Source organism: Anarrhichthys ocellatus, unplaced genomic scaffold (assembly GCF_004355925.1).
Source record: "Anarrhichthys ocellatus isolate YVR2014 unplaced genomic scaffold, GSC_Weel_1.0 scaffold2, whole genome shotgun sequence".
Lineage (NCBI taxonomy): Eukaryota > Metazoa > Chordata > Actinopteri > Perciformes > Anarhichadidae > Anarrhichthys > Anarrhichthys ocellatus.
The window spans coordinates 8,807,857-8,829,682 of NW_022280032.1; the positions used below are offsets into that span (position 1 = coordinate 8,807,857).

The 21,826-nt window shown below is 42.9% G+C and overlaps 1 protein-coding gene across 7 annotated transcripts in view; it reads left to right on the top strand.

Moving 5' to 3' along the window:
• syt7a (synaptotagmin VIIa) overlaps positions 1-21,826 on the top strand; it is a 70,583-nt gene that overhangs the window by 31,320 nt on the left and 17,437 nt on the right. For 2 of the 7 annotated variants that reach the window (XM_031871301.1, XM_031871311.1), the window contains 5 exons: positions 2,683-2,762; positions 4,160-4,294; positions 7,648-7,815; positions 10,106-10,513; positions 14,974-15,105. In XM_031871301.1, the coding sequence (XP_031727161.1) occupies positions 2,683-2,762; positions 4,160-4,294; positions 7,648-7,815; positions 10,106-10,513; positions 14,974-15,105 (923 nt within the window). The other 5 variants (XM_031871328.1, XM_031871318.1, XM_031871338.1 and 2 more) reach the window with 5 other exon arrangements.

Below are 21,826 nucleotides of genomic sequence, written 5' to 3' on the forward strand. Positions count from 1 at the left end.
CCCCCCCCCCCCCGCCCGCCCAAGTTCTTGTGATTTGTCTCATAATTGGTTATTCATATCAGTTGGAGGTATTCTGAACTCATGGCTCAGAGCCAGACGGCACTGAATGCTGTAATCGTGTGAAACCATTTGTCGCTTAACAAAAGGACGGCTGGTTTAAATTAGACTTAAGTATTGTCAAGGGCATTTGAGTAGAGGATGATGAGGGGGAATTGCTCACTCTTCCAGTGGTATGCTTTAACCCTCATTTGGGGTATTGAGCTGATTTTCTTTATTGTACCTTGTCTTTAGAGCTGGTGAGCTTTGTTATGTTCATCGCTATGGATCCCTGCAGCCTCCACAACTCCCCTGAAGATAGAAGAAGGGTGTTTGTTATCCACTCTTGTGAATAAGCTGAAGGGAAAGGTGTGGGAGATGGTTTTGAAGCTGTGTAATTCTTTGTGTGTGTGTGTGTGTGTGTATGTAAATGAGGATCGTCTGACTCAATGTCCATCCATTTCTTGTTTTCACATCCAATCCACTCGGGACTTCCTGTCACTCATTGTTTCTCTCAGTTCGTTTTTCGCACCTGTCTCTCCCTCCAATCTCATTGTCTCACATACCGTCCTGCACTGTCCTTGTTTTTCTCTCCATCTGACTGCCTGTTTTTATTTTTTTTATTTAGTTTCTATTTTCAGCTCTCACCCCTCTTTCTGTACTGGACTCTTGTTCATTCTCCATGTCTTCCCACCTTCTTGAAATTTTTACGATAGCATTGAATGATACATGAGCTTCCTTCGATAGCTTGTCCTCGCCTGACAGAGATTCAGAGAGATTTTTCCTCCCTATAAATTGCCGTACAAGAATACAGTATTTATTGTGATGTGCTTATGTAAAAATGATTTTTTTAGAGTTTCCCTTCTGGGCATGCAGATGTTTTGAAGCTTTAATAGTTGGCTGTATGCATCTTTGTGTTCCCAAAATGCTGTACAAAAATATGAGGTCATGTATTTAGCCAGCATGTCAAGCCAATGATAACAGCTATTTAATGCCGAAAGCCAACTCCAAAAGATCATGATTGGTCTCTCTAGTGTGGGCTGAGAACATGTTGATATGTGTTCAGTATATAGACTTCCATGTCTACTATAGTTTATAAAGAGACCGTTAATCCAGAAATTAGTATTTAAATTACAAACAGACCTCTTGAATGCAGCTGTTTAACGTGTCGTTCCTGTCAGATCAGTGTTTATTCATCTGTTGACCTGTCTATTTCAGGTTGGTGTCGATTATACAATAGATGAGCGCTTTTCTGTCCTTGTGTGTGTGTGATAGATATCATTTTTTGCTCAGTAGTGCCATTGTGGGCTTTATCACTTCTGCCCAGCAGTGCTATTGTCTACTCTGGCTTTGGAACAGGTCCAACAATATCCAAAGCCGCAATATCCAAGGTGTGGGCTTTAGTATGAAATTATATCTGGACATTATGGAGTTTACGTCAGTCATCGTATAAATAACTGAAGATCAGTACTTAAACTGTGGTACAATTTGCATTTCCATACACGTCTGCTATTTATGACCGTTGCATGCATCATACATACCTAGATCTCTGAGTCAACTCAGTCAATTACTCTGGCTGATTGCATCTCAGAGTTTTCCCCCCATGTTTCCCCCTTCGGCTGTCTTCCCAACGGCTACCGCGTTTCCAATGTCACCTTAAAATAGCGTTAACAGGACAGATGCGTCACTTAGTACTGAGGGCGAAATGAAACAAAATAACACCAACTGCCCAACAAGAAATGATGTGACATAAATAAAGAAAACGCTACAAAATGACAATTAAGTCTGATTATGAGGCTATCGTTGGCTTGCTAGGCTAATGCAATGTATTGGCTATTGCCCTTCTCAGTGGACATTACGTATGACAGGCATGGATGAAGACAGTTGACACAATCGGAGAGAGAAAGGAGACGTAGACTCATTTTATGATGCGTATTATATTTGGAAATAAGCAAACACAGGAAATCGCCCTTCAACATAAGATCCAATTGTCCAAGCCAAGCCACGGTGGCAGCTCAGTGTGTTCTCCTCCTCCTCGTTTTCTGGGCTGGAGAATCCTCGCCTATCCTTGATGTGTATCAGAGCATCACTTTCAGGGGAGCAGGCGTGGTATTTTGGGGGCCGGGCAGCTTTAGACTGATCCCCTACCTGTCCAACTTGTAGCAAAGTGTCAATAGAGATTACTTGCATTGTGACGTGTGAAACACCTTTAACTGTAATGAGCTTTTCCAGCCGAATGCACCCAGCAGACCTCCCTTTTCGAAGCCTTTAAATTGCCATTATTTCCATGGTTACAGCAGGTCATGCTCTAGCTATTTGAAGTCAGGCTGGTGCGAGTCTTTCTAGAGGCTTCTCTCCAGTACCCAGCGGATTACCTTAAAGAGGCAATTGCCATGTAAATTTCAGGGTGGTACGAATGCTAATCATAGTCAGAAATGGCTCTCCGCAGCAGATTTGATTTGACTTTGATGAGTGTAATCAGGAGACCATCGGGTAAAGGACTGATGGCACAGTGTTCCTGAGATAATGGGAGAGGCATTTACACTTGAAATTAGTATAGCAAAAACAGAGCTTCAAAGGACAAATCTAAGCTAACCTTTTGTTTCTCTGCTTTCTCTGTCATCTCCTCCCTCTGCTTGGCTCAAGGGGAAGAGGAATAAGCCAGGAGTGGAAACAGCAGACACTCCAGACTCGGCACGTGGGCGAGGGGAGAAGAAAGCCATCAAGTAAGCGCCTGGTAACGGGTTGGGGTAGAATAAATCTGGTGATAATGAACTCTATTTGGTTCAGCTGTGAGCGCTGCGATGTACACCACGCAAACAAGGCGGAAAATAAGGCCTGTTTTATCTTGAAGAGCACAATCTCTACGAGAGCATGTTCGGGTAGACTTTAAACGAAAGGTTAGTGATTTAATCAGTATAGATTACATCTGCATTATCTAACCTGTGAAGCTTTTGGCTGGATGAGCCTGCTCCTGCACGTATCTTATGGGTTGTAAGATGGGTCTCACTTAAGTGCAGGCCTTTAGCCACGCCTCTGCATTGCTTCAAATGGTGCAGGTTCAAGTAAACGTAGGGGTGGGGGGGGGGGGGGGGGGGGGGGGGGGGGGGGGTCTTGTGAGCTCTTTGTGATATCAGTATAAATGTTTGGGAGGATTTTTTGATTTAAGGTTTCTTACAGGGCTCAAACTAAGATTAAGATATTTTCTGTTCTTGATGAAACAAGACTATAGGTCAACACCAGGAAATGTCAGCTCTGTAATGCTAAGTACAATACTTTATTCCACAAAAATGCCTCTATTAACCTGCTCATCACCACTTCTCTTCTATAGCCTGCTGCTGTTTCGGCTATTTTTGAACGTCTTCTTTTTACTTTTAAGCACTAAAGATGGACTATGTGAATGTATTCTGACTTGAGTCCCTCGGTCTCTTAATTTTTTGCATTTTCTTTCTCACTGGCTCCAGCAGCATTGGTGTGCTCAGTTGGCCATTTCAGCTTCAAACTCCTTCTCTTTGTGCACTACCTTTCTCTCCTGCTCTGTCCCTGTGCTACAGCTCTGACCACTGCTGTGTGACTCGTATGACATCAGTGATTCTGCTCACTTTTTCCTCCTCTACTTTGATTGTCTGCGATTTATCTCTCTGCCTTGTGTCTCATGCGTTCTCACCGCACACGCCGAGGACGGGGCGCCTGACTTCTTGATGTTTACTCAAATGTGTTTCGTCAGTGGTGCCGTGCTAGATGAACAGAAATTAATCACATGCTGTATGTATTCATCAGGTTATGACTTCCTCTTTTCTTGCATCTCCTTCTGTTTTTCTCTGTCTTTGCTACAACACATTGCTTTATGAAAAGCTTTTGTGAATGCCTTTTTCCCCCAGGCTGCCCCTTTTTGGTTTTAAAATCAAACAACTATGGTGATTTGTCAACTTCAGGTGGAAAACTAGACATTAATCTGGTCCTGTTTTGTTTCAAACTCCCATTCAGTGCAGCTGTAAAACCAACGCTCTTCCTCAAATCAAGCCAACGGATCAAAGCAGGAGCGCCTGTTGCGAATGGTTGGTTGGTGCCAAAGGCTGTCCATAGTTGTATTGCTCTGACCTGTCTCTTTCTTTGGCCACAGTGATCTAGACAGAGACTTTTGGAATAACAATGACAGCAGCACAGTGCAGCAGAGGTGGAGCTCCTATCCGCCCAAGGAGTTCGTACTAAACATTTCTCCCTATGCCCCATATGGAGATCCTCGCCTCACACTCAAGTGAGTCTTGGTCCAAGGTTGGTAAGAGACTTCCCCCTGAGCAGGGCTGTAACGAGGGAGGGGCAGTGCCACTCTCCCCTTTCCCTTCCCGATTTCCTTTCCTTTCGTCCCTTGCTTGCATTCCTCTCCTCTCCCCTCCTCACACCATCCTCTTTTCTAGTTGAGCAGTCACCACCACTAGCCACTCATCAAATTGAACCATTAGATGTGGATGTTACATGGCCGAACAGCTTATTAAATCCACCTAGTTTCATAATGTTGATTATTTTCATTTTCCTGAGGACATTTCCTCACGAGTAACCAGTGGTATTTAGCCAAAGGCCCTTTGGAAAAAGCCCATTCTGTAAATGTCACAGTTTTGCAATATTCACAAAGTGTACATTTCTAGACTTATTAATGTTGTATAATGCGATTTCCATCAACAATAGTAATAACGACAACAATAACAACACAGCCAATATTAGAACACTGGAGGTCACGAATGGGTACTAATGATTAGTCATAATCTGCTTGGAAAATGTGAGTGCAGGAAATGTCATACGCATATTACAGCATCACTGCGACAGCCATTCGACTATTACTGCAGCGTCAAAACAGCACAGCCCTGTATCCTCTGCGGGCTAATTTCTGCCGCAACTTCTCACATCCCGTCACCTTCTAATGAACAGAGAGGCGCGTGCTCAGATGCCCCCCCACTCCCTACAGCCCTGCCGGTCCCACTAACTCCTGACCTCTCACCTCTCGCCTCTTTCCCATGGGGCTCTAACCATGGAGACGGACAACCCTCGTAACTTTCCTCTCAAAAAGACATACTTTAACCCACCGTATCTGTAATCTGTGTATCTCCCCGCCCTTTTGCTTGTGTGAACTGAAATTGTTGTTGTTGTTGTTGTTGTTATTGTGGAGGGTTGACCGTTGAACCAGGTTGCAGGGTGGTGCCAGTGTTCACCTGTGGTTTACATTCATATGTGGCTTCTCTCTGATCCCCATCAACCTAATATCTAAGGTGTACTGCACTAACATTGTAGCACTTCAACTGTGTCTACTGTCTATCATATGGGGAGATAGGGTAACAGTGTTTTTACTTGATGCAATAAGTCATTTTTTCACTCACTAGGCACTTGAATCCAATATAGCAGTAGCAAGGTCATACCTATCTCCCTCCGGGCACAGAAAAAGCTCTACGCTTAGACATCCTGCTACCAGGCATCTGTCTGATAAACTGTCTAATAACTGGTCATCTTTAATAGACCTAGCTGTTGAGGACTGTGTGTCAAATGGCCTGCAGAAAGGAGGCAGCTATGTGCTCATGGACGCGGTGGATATATGGATTGCTGTCTGAAAACTCTGCCTGAAGATGATGGCTGCTGATCTCAGGAAACCAGCTTTAGACCCTACTGCTCGTGTTTGAGAAGTTATTTATTTATTTTTTTAAACCCTCAAGGTTGTCAGTTATTGTCCATGAAGCTGTTTTTCAGCAGGCCCTGTCTTTCCAGCAGTGGAAAATAGATGAACTTTTCAGTGCAGTAATGGTAAAATGAGCTGTGTTTTCTGCAGTGCATGTGAGCCAGTAAAGAAATACATTGACTTAGAATAAGAAAACATTAAAAAGATATTTTAACTAGGGGAGACGGGGGCTTTAGCAGCATAGTATTGACTTCAACCAATATTATGCTGCTAAAGCAGACGGCTAGGAATTATTTCCATTTTGAGATTCTCTCGAGATCAGCAGCTTTCAATCTCTTTAATCATTTATCAATCAGGTAACCATCCCTGCACAACAGTCTCCGTGCTCAAGGATTTATTGGATTGGAAGTTCAATACGATCATTTTTCAATATTGAACTTGTTATATAAATAACGTCAGCAACGGGCATGCCACAGTCTTAAAGTCATGGTGATTTGACGTAACGTTTTTTTGAATTCATGCATCAAGTACATTATAGTTAATTTGATCAATCTGACAGCTTCCAGATGAAAAACTGTCAATGACTTAGTGACTATATTTCTTCTACTGTCAGTGAAGTTCAGTCAGAAATATGATTAATATCTGAATGCTATATTCCTGTAAATACTCTTAGTGATTCATGGTCCCTTTATTTATGTGTTCCTACCTTTGATGAAGAGTAAAGACGTTCACCTTGTCCTCGATAAATGAGGCTCTTGTGTTGACCGTTGCTTCGGCTGCTGTTCCATGCTGCTGTTGTGATTGATGACTTATCCACATGCTCTGTCAGGTTAGTTGGTCAGAATTCAATGTGAAAGGTGACCTTCAAAGAGACATGATGCAAGTGTAGCACCCCTTCCCCCCCCCCAACCCCATGCTTACACACCCGACGACATGTGTCTGCTGCGCCTCATATTTTGCGTCTCCTGGAGCAGGAGCACCATGCATATTAATGAAATGTAGTCATGTCACCAGAGGGCACTACTGTGCTTTATTTTTGATCATCACTGCTTTCAGAGTAGATGACAGAGTAGTGACATGTTAAACCTAAAACCAGCTTTGAGAGGAAATCTGAGTTGGCAAGTTTGCTTAAGTATGAACACTGTACAATTTTAGGAGGTTGATATGATTAGATTGCCCTTATGATCCTTTCTACTGTGTGGTTCAGGTATTTCCTGTGTACCGTTATTAATGCTAAGTGGTGATCAGATGACAAGCAAATCTTTAGAAAATGAAATATTACACATTAAGATCTAAAAAAAAGAGTGTAATTGGTGTTCTACCTGAACAAATGCACGTGTATTTAACAGAATATCACTCATTTGATTTCCCAAATGAGTCGATTATTTGCTCATGAGGCACTTCAGTTCAAGCCGTCCTCCAGTTGCTCTAAGTTGCTACTATCGAATTGCCTTGTATAGTAGCACATCTCAGGCCCCAAATACCTAAATGAATGAGAGAATGAGACCTAAATAACCGGCATCCACACACTGTTGCCACTAGTGAATGCTGGCAGCTGTAGTATTGGTCCTCCAGGCTCTAAGGAGTGACTTCTTGCTGGTTTTCCATCCTCCACAGGCTCCCTGTAAATTCTCCTCTTCCTCCTCTTCCTCCCTGCTCTCCTCTCCCCCATCCCTCTCTTTCTCCACACTGGACTCCACACAGACCTTTTCCTCCTCCTGCCTCTTACTTGGCCTGGAAAACTAGACCTGCCCCCTCACACACTCTGCTGATCTGTCTCACCTCCTTAGCCATGTGGTTACTCAATCTATTTTACTGTGTGTGTATGTGTGGTTTTGTCTGTCTTTCTCACGCTCTTTGGTCTTTTTCTCCTCTGCCTGTCGTTATTCTCCCTCCTCTATACCTTCTGTCTGCTGTGGGACCTCGGCACCCTGTCTCTCTCTTAGTGGGGCAGTGTCAGGGGGTCAGAAGGGGGCAGCAACTGGGCATGGGGATGATGGGGGGGGTCCTTATCGCAGTGACAGCGTGAAGAGCATGGTGACAGAGGGAGTGAAGGCCGGGAGGTGGCAGACCGTCCAGGGCCACATGCAGTCCGGAGGATTGAGACCCAGCGAGTGAGTTCAGAACCGGGTAGAAAAAAAAAAGCAAACATTTCACTGTGCAGCAGAATTAACACATTATAACAATGCAAATGATATCCGTACAAGTTTTTACCTCCTCCTCCTCCGCAGCAGCAGCTGTGGTCAGATGAATGAATCGGTTCTGAGTAGACACAAGGAGAGTTAGGTCAAGTTCAGCAGGGAGGAAAGTGCAGCTCAGGTGTCACAGTGAGCATGTTGGCACAGATCAAAGTGTGAGCACACGGGAAATGTGAACTCTCGTCATCACCAGAAGATAACAATAGTCGCCCGAGCTGTATCACACTGACTCAAACCTTCAGCTGACACAGTCGGCCCAGCTGCACAATATAGCCCCGTGTATGAATCTGCAGGAGGATATGATTTATTTATGTGAGGAACTGCACTGCCTGCAAGTGTACTTTAAAAAAATGCTATGCAGAAATAGTCTCACTTTCACACTCTGACTGAGATGATGCCTCACACCTTCCCAACCCACCTTTTAATTAAGATCTAGGCTGGAATGTGAAATGATGTTTATCACTGACTGCATGTATCCCACAGCCATGACGTATGACACAAGTTAGGGTCTATATTCAGCGTGTTGTAAATGAGGCACTTAATTTTCAGTTCTTCATGATTTCTTTGCACCTTCCTTTGGCACCTCGTGCCTGTGATGCTTCCTCCACAACACATTTACGCTCGTCACTACCTCACTCCTCATTCCCTCCTTCTCTTCTCTCCTCTTCTCATCTTTCTTTTTGCCCCCTGTCTATAATTGGATTCTATTTTCAGGCTGCTATAAGTGTCTGTGTCTCTTGTGTTTGTGTCTCGCACCCCACTTTCTGCCTTTCCTCCATCCTCACCCTCTGCTCTTATCGTTCCCATCGCGCTCTCCATCTTTCTGTTGCTGTGTAATGCAACTCCTTTTCTTCTTCTTTTTCTTCTGTTTTGCCCATACACTGTTTTATTTCTGCAAAACCTTCCATTACCTTTTTTATCCCTTTTATTGTGATTGTCGGATATGATGGACACTAAAAGCCTCATTCATGCAGAATTATGTCAGGTAAAGTTATGCGGAGCGGAGTAAACTGCACCTAACTGATGTGAATAGCTCTCTCATGACCTAATTCTGGTAGTCTGGTTTACACAATGATCTGAGAGAGAGGAGGATGTATTTGGTGAGTAGAGGAAAATATAAAAAGGATGATACAGGATACCGTAGAGCCCACAAAACACAGGAACGATGTTTAAGTAAGTGTTGGCATCTAAATATCATGTAAATTATAACATTTGTAAGAAAGGCATGAGCTAATTAAACAGCATTTTTGAAGGGGAGGAGTGGAAAATGAGAGGCTAACAGAGGGAGGGAGTTATACTGTAGGACTTGGTTGGCTGTTGGGATGTCTCTAGAGGTGCAGCATATATTCAAAAGACCAAAAAGACTTAGTCAGGAAGAGAGGCTATCAGAGATGGAAAAAGTTGACTGACGAGTCGAGGACATGGGGATCTCTTATCAGACCAAAAAACCCTCGTCAAGAACGCCTGGAACCTGCAAAACTACAACCCACACGCCTCGACGCAGTCACGTGGCACAGAATCGCACCACGCCCGTGCGGACGGTGCACATCCGACCACTGCCCACGCGAAACACGCCCTCACGCAAACAGCACGCTCAGACTGCACAGACCCGCAAGGTGCACACACATCTGACGCAGACGCACAGGGCGAGCTCACCGTTTGCACACTGCTGCCCGACGCGGCGCTATGAGCAGTACACGGCTCACAGCGACCACTCAGGCTGCACCTTCTACTGCTATTTCTGCTACTGCTGTTACTGCTGCTGCCTCACGTTGCTCTCTTTCTCTCTCCTCCTCCTCCTCTCTCCACCTCCCAATGCTCCTCCCTCTGCCTCCTTCCCCACTTTGTCATCACACATCACTCTTCCTCCTGCTTCCTCCTCCTCCCCCTCTCGATCATCAACTTCCTGTTTGGATGAACTTTCCCGTATCTATCCGGGCGTCAACCTGACTTCCTCCGCTGTGTCTCCCTACTGCCCTGTGCCACCTTGTCTCATCTATGATGATTCTTTCCCTCTCTTCTACGTCTCATCTCCTGACCTCACCACTCCTGACCAATTCACCTCCTGTTGCCACGGCTCCTCTCCGACTTCTCCTTCTTCTTCTTCCGTGCCCTCTGACTACATCCTCCCTCCTCATCATCCTATCCTATGCCGGCCGTGGCCTTCTTCGCGCTCTCTTTCCTCCCTGCTCCTCTGCCCTCCCAGCTTTGGGGAACCAGTCTTATCGTATACGTCCACTTTGGAGCACATCCCCTCCCGGCCTCGGACGCTGCTGCGCCAGCAGAGTCTTCAGCAGCCTCTCATCCACCCACCAGGCCCCATTCTCGGCCATCCCCCCACCACATCCCAAAGTTTGGGACAATTACACACTGCACCTGGACAGCCTGGGGGAGGCGGGGGTGCTGGGAGAGGAGAGGGAGGTGGCGGCAGTGGTGAGGGTGGGGGTGCAGGTACACGAGGCGGTCCCAGGGGTGTACGGGGCAGCCCATCAGGAGCAGGGGCCTCTCGCAATAGGGGAGGTGGAGCAGCAGGGCGCTCTCGTGCCAATCCTGGCAGCTGGGATTACACGATGGACCAGATGCGAAGTCGCGGCCTGGACGTCAAGTCCTTCCTGTGAGTTTCTTCAACTCTTCCTTCATATTTTGATGGAGTCTTTGTAGTGTCACCTGCTTCAGGCCTCTGTCTTTATCCGTATCTTACAGTACATGCTATGTTATGCTAAGCAGAGTTATTTTAAGTATTTGTTTAAGGTGATGCTTTGCAATGCTTAATGTCTTAGAATCAAATTGTTATTAGTATTTTTAATAGTGTATCTATGTTTAAGTACTAACTAATCTGCTTTTACCTTTTACCTTTGTGTTCTGTGCCTCTTGTTTCTGTTGTCTATTTTCAGTTTGCATCTGATATCCAGGGAAGGATATTACTTCTGTCTTTCAAAATATGTACTGTGTGATTGTGTGCATACATGCATAAATGTGTATTGTGTGGGTGTGTGTTTTTGTGGTTCACGGCTGTACAAGATAGTGTGTTTGGAGCAAGTTCTCATAGCTTTCACTACTGCCAGAAAGATATTCTATATACAGCTACAAAATGCAATTTAGTCCATGTTGTTTATTAATGTAGGATGATGAAGTTGATTGCAGATGAGGAGGCCAGAGGATGGCTTATATGAAAACTCGATTATAAATGTAAATAAGGGAAGAGTTATGGATGTAAATAAGCTGTTGTCTTTTAGCTCTAAGCCCTGTGGTTGTGTAAGAGATGACTCAACATGTCATTTAATCAAGACGTCATAGATAGATATTAACAATTATACATTATGGTTGTTAGATTTTAATCTTAGAGGGGGAGTACATGGTAACTTGTTATATTGTATGATCCTTTCAAATCTCAGCTCAAACTGATTGTTTAATGAGTTATTACCTTGTAAACAATAGTTTTGGTCATATGAAGTGATGTATCAGTGATCAGTTACATTTAATTGCAAAGCTTCTTATTGAGCAATCTCTTAAAAAAAATAAATGCATTCCCCCTAATTTTAGAATGAAATAACATCATGTTTAGAAAAAATTGCAAGAAAAGGTTGCGACATATTGTGGGCTTTTTCTGTCCCATTCTGTAAAAAAGTGTTCAGTGTTTACACTGTACATTCTGATAAACAGTAACATCTGTTTGCATGGCATTCAGCCTGTCTGCTGCAATTGTTTCTGCAGGACAGAGCTGGTGGTGCTTGTTCATAATATTCATGAGATGGTGTCATAAAAAGTCATATTTTGTATTCAAGCCGCCCTACTCAATTACATGATGTTATTTCGGAGCCATCACTTGAAATGATGGCTCCGATGGCCATAACTTGAAGTGAATATCCTGCTTAGGGAACACACCAGTAGGCCTTATTCATATTTCATGAGTATTTGCAACTAAACTCTTTTTCTGGTACCACTGTAACTTTTATGCTAATAGGGTTGTGCAGTTAGCCTGCTGACATGTGCTTCAGCATGTGTACATCACACCGTCCACATGTCACTGTGCATCAGTAAAAGAACAAGGGTTAAGCAGCTGTGTTTTGTGTTAACCCTGAAGCATTGATCTTATGTCACCAGCGCCATTACTTCTACAACATATTGTTACTTCAGGCCAGAAGTGGAGGGAGAGCAGATGAGGGAGAGCGGGGGTGATGAAGGTATGACGTAGGACACTGCCAGAGTAAAACATGCGTTTAATGTCCCTTTGCACTGATTTCCATTTTACAGTAGCTTCTCACAATTTTTTTTATTTTTATTTTTTTATTTGTGTAAAAGCTTCTCCGGGCATTTGATTATGACACAGCTGAGCTAATGTCAACGGCTTGCGGAGCATTAGCAATGTAGCAAACGCGCCACAACCAAGGTCATTGATAATATCGCCCATAATACTCAACTTATCTAGTCAACTCATCATTGTAAACATGAGATTGAGGTCATATATGGTGATGTATTTCCTTCTTTGCAACAGCAACACCTCATATGATTGATGACAGAGCGGTCTAGTAATAGACGTGACCCACTGTTCAAGCCAGTTAATTTCAATCTTGGCCAGATTCCCTATCTGGGTGAATCATTGCTCAATGAATGTGTTGATGTGGTTGACACAGATATCTAGCCTTTGGAGCTATTTGACCAAATGGATATCTTGGGCGAATGGTCGCCCTGCTTTTTGGCATAAAATCAATAACTTATCCTAATGTAATTAATGTCTGCTCCCTCTCTCGCTTCCTTAATGTTCGGTGCATTAATTTAAATTTTTTACCAATATTCTTGAGTGTAAATGCTCATACTTGAAAGGTGATGAGAAGAAGGATCCAATAACCATTTAACCAATAACCTGTACTTATAGTAACAATACAAGCACCATGCCATTGGATATATTATTGAGGGTGCCCCGATCCGGATTATTGGGTTCCGCTACGGATCACAGGGTCTATTTGAAGCGTTGTATTTAAGTTTGACATATTTATTTATTTAACTGTTCTTAAAAACAAAGTATATAAAGTATGAAAATTAATTGATGAAAAATTATCGGTAGCACTTTATAATAACTACACACTATGAAGCATTACTTAAGTATGAGTAAACACTTAATTCATCATTTATAAAGCATTGTTCTTACATTAATAATTCATTAGTATGCAGTTCATAACAGTTGTAAATGTTTTATTCTTCATTAATAAGCCCGTCTATTATGTGCTTCATTATTGTGTTTTCATACTTTATAAATGATGGATTCCCCATTTGTAAATGAAGTATTATATATTTTACAAACCAATTATTAAGGAGTTGTAGATGATTAATAAGATCATTTATAGTGTTAGTAAATGATTAATAACTTATTTAGATGTACATTATTCATGCATTTATATATATATAATGGTTAGGGACTATGTTAATATATGCTTTATAAATGCATATTAATACTGCAATTCATGATTAATTCATGATTTATTAAGGTAGTTACTACTCATTGACAAATGTTTATTTATTTGTAGGCAACATGTGCAACATGTTAAGCCTAAGCCATTTTAGATAAAATGTCTAACATTTTTGTGTCGTCTGATCGGCCTTTATAGAGACCACCGATAAAAATATTCAGAACCATTTTGAGCCTGCATTTGCCGGAGTAAATGTGGAAATATTATTGAGTAGATTAAGGAATTAATATGATAAAAACAATTCAAATATTGAGTCAGCTGTAACGCATGAAGTCCGTGTGTGATAGTAAGCAAGTGAGCAGACAAGTTGAAACATGAATTGAGTTGAAACATAGAAGACATGTCAGTAAAAACAATCAGCCTAAAGTAATGGATAAACGTTCAGATTGTTTGCTAAAAGTGATGCATAAACGTTAGAGATAGACGATATAGATAAAATCACTTTCAATGGAAACATTTATGACGTGTGGTGGTGAAGAGGTATTTAAGTTAAGCTGAAAGCAGTTGTGGGTTTCTTGTGGGTGTTCGACATAAAAGGCTGGGAACCACTGTTATAGACGTATAACAGGGAAATGATTAAACATGGCTTTATGGGGCTGCAAGAAATGCTTTTGACAGCATGTAAGAAAGATGAAATTGTGAAGTTCAGGGTGATATCTTTCCACAGCTTGGCAGCACTGTATTTTCTTAGCTGAGGTATTGTAACGCAGTCAGAGGCTTAAGCTATAGAACTGTGGGTGTGGGTGACAGGAAGTAGGGAAGGAGGCAGAGAATTAAGAGCCGGGGATAGCGATGAGGGGGAAAGGGGATTTGGAGAGCAAGTGTGACATAATGGAGAAGATGAAATGAGAAGAGAGCAACACGGAGAGCGAGAGAGCAGTGACCCAGAAAACGGTGACATACACCGAGCACCTCAAGATACTGTGTCACTCAAATAGAAACAATTAGTCCAGATCTTCTTAATGAGGCTTAATTAAATCTTAACTCTGGAGAAAGACGACATTCATGTTCGATGGGAAAGGTGAGTCTGGAGGGAAAGCAGAAGGCGGGTTAAATAACTAAATAAATTACTGTGAGTGTGGGTGGTGTGTGTGTGCATACAGGCCTGTACATACTTCTTACATGTGTGGAAGCTGATGTGCAAGCTGCTGAATATCACATCCATTAACAATCATTAACTAATCACCAACAGCTCCCTTAATTTAGTTGTTGTCTGTACGATGTGAACACAGAGTGCACCTGTTGTCAGCACCACTTCATTAAAATCATTACGTTATTATTAATTTGGCCTTTCAGTTTAAAAGGTTTCTTTTAAATATCCTTCCCTGGACAAAGTGCTTACTGCTGGGGTGTTGCATTTTTCACATTAATGACCATTTTCTCTGTAACTGCTTCCTCTGTTTAATGTCATAAGGTCTCTTATTGTCCCGCCTCTCATGCTTTCTGTCCTCGCTGTCACTTAAAATGACCTCTCTTTTCTTCTCTCCCCCTGCACCACACCTTCTTTATGTCCGATTTCCCTATCCTTTGCATCTGTTCTCTTTTCTGGCCTCTCGTTCTTTCTCTGTATCTATCTCTTTATCGTATTTATTTTATGGGGAGCCAGTGAGGGGAAGCTGGTGGTCCTGGCTCTGGCCATTGGCGTGGCTGAGCAAGATGACTTTGCCAATATCCCTGACCTGCAGGAAACAGCGCAGGCATCCCCACCAGCCAATCAGGAGCCCCCTCCTGAGAAGAGGTACCAGATAACGTACGAGAGTGCTTGTTGTGTGTGTGAGCGAATGATGGGGTGCAAATGAAAGTATGTGAAGGATATGATATCAAAGAAAAAGAAGAGATTATTTCAGAATATTTGTAGAGGAGAGTAGTTTTGTTTTGTAGTGTTTTTGGTGAGTCACTGCACTTAAGTGCATTGTGCCACAGACCTGCACCTGAAATAGCCCCAGAGCTCAACACTCTGTTACAGAAATAAAAACGAGAGCTGACTATGAAACCAAATGTAGAAAAAATGCCTGAAATGCTGAGATGAGTAAAGAGATTTGGATGTTAGCTGAAAAGCAGCAATGAGCTCATAAATCAGGCCAGTGAGATTCTCACTGGTACTCCAGTCCTTTTTTCTGCTTTTAGGGGTGGAAATTTCAGCGAATCACATAAAACCAACATTTTCTCATGCCAGTGGTCTTTTTTTTTTTTTTTCCTGACCGTGATAATTATCTCCCCCATTGCAATGACATTCTCCTCCACCACTTCATCTCTATTCGTTTGTCTCTTCACTCGTGCCTTACAGAGACCTCCCATTGGTAATTGTTGTATTTCCTTTGTATTTTCATGCTTTCATCCTTTTTTCCCTCCTGCTCATTAGCTTCCTTCAATCACCCTCTGCTGCTCTGAGAGTCCCATCTCTGTAGCTCCACCGAGGGCCCAGAGAGCCTCCTCATTATTCCACAACATGTTAGTCACTTACATAAACACGCTGCTAAAAATAAACCTTTTCCTTGCCAGCTACCTTACACTAGAAGCCAAGATATTTCCACTCATCTTTAAGGATGCACCACTCTCACTAGCATCTCCCAAAATAATTAGTTTAGCATTCTGTTTAGGATTTCGTCCAACTTTTTTGTGGAACAGTTTAAGACTAACAAATGAGTACAGTGGCTGTGTCATGTAATTCAAACAGCTGAAACCGCACTGTGCTTGTGTTGTTCCCTTTACGGCCGTGGATGGTGGTTGTGATTATTCGCACCAGCGTGTAGCACCATAGTGTCAGAGTGAAACCCTGCGTTTGGTTCCAGGCCTAGGCAGATGCGAAACACTCGATTTCCTCAGCAGTCCAATTAGGTCGTTTTAACCTCACTTTGATTCTGTGACAAATTGGAGACAATTTGGAGATACATAATATGACACACACCTTAAAACAAAATGACAGGGCAGGGTGAACAAATTCTGATTTACTCGTCACACCAATTATTCCTCATTCACAAGTGTTCCATCAATTTGACACATGATTTTAAACTAGGGCTCTATTACAATACAGATGGTAACTGTTTTCCTCTGTAGACTGCACAGCTGCAATATGAAGCTGCACATGTGGGCCGTGCAACTGGAGACAGCTGTAGGGTCTCCTGCGTCTTTAGCATGACAGGGATTGTCCTCCCGGAACTAATAAGCACATTTTATTTATCATAAAACGTTAGCCTTTGGCGCTACACTACATTGACAACGAGATATTTGCCTCTTGGTTTGTCTGCTTCATGTTAGTCTCTTGCCCTGAAGCATCCTGTGGCCTTTTCCTCGTCAACACAGCGCTGCATGGAGTTACAAACAAGCATGAACATATTCTTTCAGGAACAATGTCGCTTTTGTGAACATCGAAAACATTTCCGTTGTTCAGGATTAGTGTGAAACCCGTAGAGCCACAGAGGAGTACAATTTTCTGTGTAATTTGCTGTGCACATTACATCTGGCTCTCCCAGCTTTTGCCTTCACCCGGAAACCTGGTTGTGAAATCCACTAATAGACAAAACAGCAAAACAGGAACCGTGAGCCTTTCAGTCCAGCTCGTGGCTCGCAGGACCCACCATGATTTAACAGTGATTTACTGCTTTGTGGTGTTTTCTACATTAACCTGAGGTTCATCTAATTTATTTAAGTCCAAACAGAATGACTGGAAGCGTACAGTCTGTGAACAATGGAGAACTAGGAAGTAAAAATATTTAAATATGATACAAGCTCCTGTGTAGCCCTCTCCTTACCTGTGAACTAATTCCACTTGAGCCACTCATTGTTTTATTTCTTTCATGATTGATTAGAAATTCAAATGTATAGTAAATGATTTAGATACACTTTAATTGGATGCTAAATTTAGAGGCTCGGATAGATGTTATAAGCCTACAGTATATTAGAAATGCAAGGTGTAAGCTTGCTGGGAGTGTATCATTCCCTGTGGTGTTAGTGCTGACTTCACTGATGTCTGACCATGATTTAATCAATCACGCTCGTGGCATATTGCTCATTTTAAACGGGACTCTCAAGCCGGAGACAAAGCTGCGCTTTCATTCGTCTCCCGCTCTCCACAGCCCTTGTGTAGCCATATCATCGAGTCTGTGCATTTACATCAAAACATGTCCTTTGTGTGCCCATCACTCATCGCCATACCTGCATCAATCCATCCAATTAAATGAATAATCTCAACAACATGTGACAAATTATTTCAGCCAAACATAAAGCCTCTGAAGTTCATGTGAATAGTTCATGTGACTCTCAAACGTAAGCATCATCAATGCAACATAAAAGGGAAACTCTCCACTGTTGATGAATATCAAAGAGCTGCTCTGCACAGCTGATACGTGGTGCCCTACATTAGTGGAACAACAACCAGCGGTGGAAATGACTATTTAACAGCTATAGTTAATAGTTGATGTACAGATTCAGATTTGACTTAATAACACATGGATTCATTTGTTCAAAATAATGCCTCGTTAAAGATTAAACCGTAAAATGCTGCTAACACATTGATGCATCAGTATTCACAATCTAATAATGTCAGAAGAGATATTTCTGCAAGATGATTACTTCTATTTGATACTTAATGTTAGTTTAGCTCACAATACCTATGAATGTTAAGTTGGAGTTTGAATGCAGCGCTTTTACTTATAATGGAGTCGTTTTACGTCGTATTATTACTATTCCTCGAGTAAAATATCTAAGTGCTTCTTGCACTTCTGGAAACAATAATGCTCCTGTAGTCTTTGCACTACAATCAGCCAAATAATCTTGTTAATTTAAACATCATGGATGTAAAGTGCTTCAGGCACAAATAACAATAGAGGGGCCTTTCGTTTAACCTTCAGCCATGTGTTAACGCGTCATTGTTGCTTGGCCGTAGACATAGGCGAGCCGAACAAACACACTGCTATCCCCAGGAGCTGACTGACAGCTTGAACTGCAGTTGCTGGTGGTGACCAAGACTTTAAAACCAAGGTAACACAGTTTCAGGGGAGAGAGAGGGAGGGGAGGTTGCACAATGAAATAGCAGAGAAACTCAGTTGGATTACAACGATCGTGTGTTGCTTAGATTCTGTGGCCACACGTGCTGAGATGTTTATATCCTAGGCGTCCGTAGATTGTGGATCTTAGAAAGCTTAATTAGGTTGTTCATTGTCAGTAATGCCTCATTGGTCTTCACTTAAACGATTCTGCTGCGGTTCAGCGAACCTTGTGTACACCGTAGGTTCTCCTCCAGTGTTGCTATACGAGAAGCCTCAATCCCTGAGAGCTTTGAATCTAGATCTCTTTCTGAGCAGCCAGCGAAAGGCCCAATGAGGATGGAGGTTTAGGACAGGAGAGGCGGGATATATCCTCATGCCACATTAACATTCAATCCACTTGCCTGTGGTCTTTCAATTATTCATCCATTCATGTTACATAATTTTGTGTAAGCCAGTGGAGTTGCAGATTTGGATAAATATAGATGTATACTCTGCCTCAAAGATGTGATGCACTCAGGGATGCACTTTTAGTGGCTGTTAATTGCCAAGTGGGCTTGGGCTATATAATAGTGCTTTATAATTTATGATCTTAGTCGACTCCTTAACCTGACATGAAAGGCAAAGACGAGCGTGGTTTATGGGAGTTATGACTTTTAACCTAAATTAATACAAATGCGTGTTTATGTAACGTCATGATTGTGGGTTTGTGCTCTAACTGCATTAGTCTGACTTGGAGGAGTTTAGTCTTTATTGTGGTGGTGGAGGATGTGTTTAGGTCATTCTGAGGTCACATACATGTGCAGGGCAACATTTTAAGGCGGTCATTTCGGGCCTTGTTGTTACAATGCTTCCAGATGATATAATCTGTTTGTACATAAACATGTAAATTGATTATGCTATGCTCTGCTAGTCTGCTCCTCTTGTGACAGGGGCTTTACAGGCCTGGCTAATCAGCCAAGTCTTCAGGGGCTCTGCCTAAGACTGTCCCTGAGGCTTTGGGCCCCTGTGGCCACCATGCTCATCCAAACAACACAGGGAAAGTGATGAGATGCAGGCGGGGGAAAGTAGATAGCACTAAGGCTGAAGAAAAGGAGTCGCTAAGAGTAGGTTAGTGCAGTCGCACATCCATCCATCCTTCCATATGTCAGGGGAGGATGAGGGAATATTTCCAGGGTGCAAATCCATCTTCCCTATGAGAGAGTACTTTATTGCACTCTGCACATCCATGCGTTATGCGGGGCTGAAGGCAGCACTCTAGCCAGCAGGTACATGCTGGTACACATGCTCATCTCATACATACAGATCAGATGATGGCTATTCGGAGCATTAACCGAGGACTTTTGTGTCCTGCCTCAGAACAGGTGGCACATCTGCAGCAGCCTCCACCTCAGAGGCAATCTTTGAATCCAATCGGGTGCAAAACATTTGATCGACTCTTGAGACTTTAAAAAAACGTTTTGATGATTTCATGTTGCGGAAATTACCCAGAATAAGAGGTTAGCTGTTTTAATTAAGCTCGGAAACATCATGAATGCTAAATTGCAGAGAGTCTTGGGAGGCCATAAAGGGAGGTGGGGCTCAACATTTATAGATAGAGTAGACACTAAGCTTGTCTTTGGATTCAAAAGTAATCATGCGTAACTGTATCAGGCAAAAGGGCAATTGCCGGCCACCAAATTTAAGAGTCGCACATTTGGAATACGGCCTCTAATAAAATAAAAATAGACATAAAACAGTGCTCGTACAGACCAACGTTTGGCACCCGCTGAAATGCCTTCTGGTTTTAATATTCCTGTTTAAGAAGCAGAGACACAGAAGGCAAACATTTAGCACCTCCCGTGTTGCTTCTTCCTGAAATGGGATTTCAGTAAACGATGCTATTTTAGACCAATTTACAGTTCCAACATGCAGGAAGTAATTAGGTAACAGTGAACGCATCCATATTTATATGTCGCAGCAGAATCTTTGGCCGTAGCCTGAGAAGTGAAGCAGCAGGAATGACTGACTCTAGTGTGAATGTACATGTGTTTCATGTGGATGATGAGTTATGTAAGCAGCGCCATGCTTCACTGCTGTGGCTTTGACTATGTACGATCCTGGAAAGTATGCTGCGGCCTCTGAAGAATGATAGATCTAGTGGGCGACTATGAAATTGAGCATAGGCTTTGAAAATGCATCACTTCATGGTCTCAGGCGAGCGTGTTTGTTTGACTGTGACATGTTTGCAGAAGGGTGAAAAAAAAAAAAAAAAGAGGGCTGGGTTGGGCTTTCTTTCTCGCGTCTCTCTCCAGCCTAGAAGTGGAGTCTTTCCCCCCTCCCCCTCTCTTCGAGCTGCTGGCCCTCGGTCAGGTAACAAAACAGGATAGTATCACAGGACGGTGAAACCCAAAGTGGCCCCGCCGGCCTCCATATGTCTGTCCATGTGTGTGTCTGCGAGGTTCTCACCCGTACCTGTCATATATCCTATACCTTATCTTCTTTGTTCTCAGTGTGTTTGCCTGTTTGCTGTACCCCTCTAAACACACCCTTTCCCTGCGTCCACTCCCAACTACGTCTTGTCACGCACACCCCAAACCCTCAAATGCATGGTCTCTGTTTCTAGAGCCGTTGCTATGCCAACAGCCCAATTTCTGGTCCTTAGCTGTGGGAGAATCTGATCTAAACTCGAGTCCACTCTGCCTCCCACTGGATACTGTAGATAACTGCAGGCTCTAAAGCGTCAACTTCCATTATCAACCCCCAAGGGGTGGGACAGAAAAAGCATTGGCACCAAAATGTTGCAGTTGTAGTTTTACCATCTGCCACAATTAATATTCCTTTTAATAGAAATGAAATAAACTGAAACCAACCTTCATGATATACTGTTTGATCTGGAGGAAGTATATTATTTTTTGCAAAAAAAATCCGCAGCTCCAGCTGCTTTGTTTAAACGGCCCGGAGGCAGCGCTGGAGCGGACGTCCACCTCAAGTGTTGTAGAGCAGGGCTGGTAGAAAGGCCATTCCCCTGGATGCACTAGCTCTTACCTGAGAATGCACTGAACCCCTGAATGAAGCATGAAGGAGAATGAATAATTGAAGACGTTCACTCCCCTATCGATAGTTGGGAGGTGGAGGAGGAGGGAGGTGCCTTGCTTTACTTCAAACCCGAAGTCTCTCTCCATGCTTTATAGAGCTCTTTTGAGCTGATCCCCAGACCTTGGTTAAGCGTTGTACCCAGCCTTTTCCTTGCCTCTCAAACTCATTGCCTGCAGTTTAGAGTTTGTGCAAAGACAAAACAGTCTCCTGAAAATGCAATTACCTCCCTTGGCAACTAATACGACTAACGCCAATTGATGAATATTCCCTTCCCTTCTCGAAATGGTTAACATCCCTCCTTCCCCCCCCCGTCTCGCTCTGGTTCCTTTGCTGGTTGAAGTGATTGTCTGTTTGCTTGTCTTGTTTGCTTGCTTTTTCTGTCTGTCTATTTGTCAG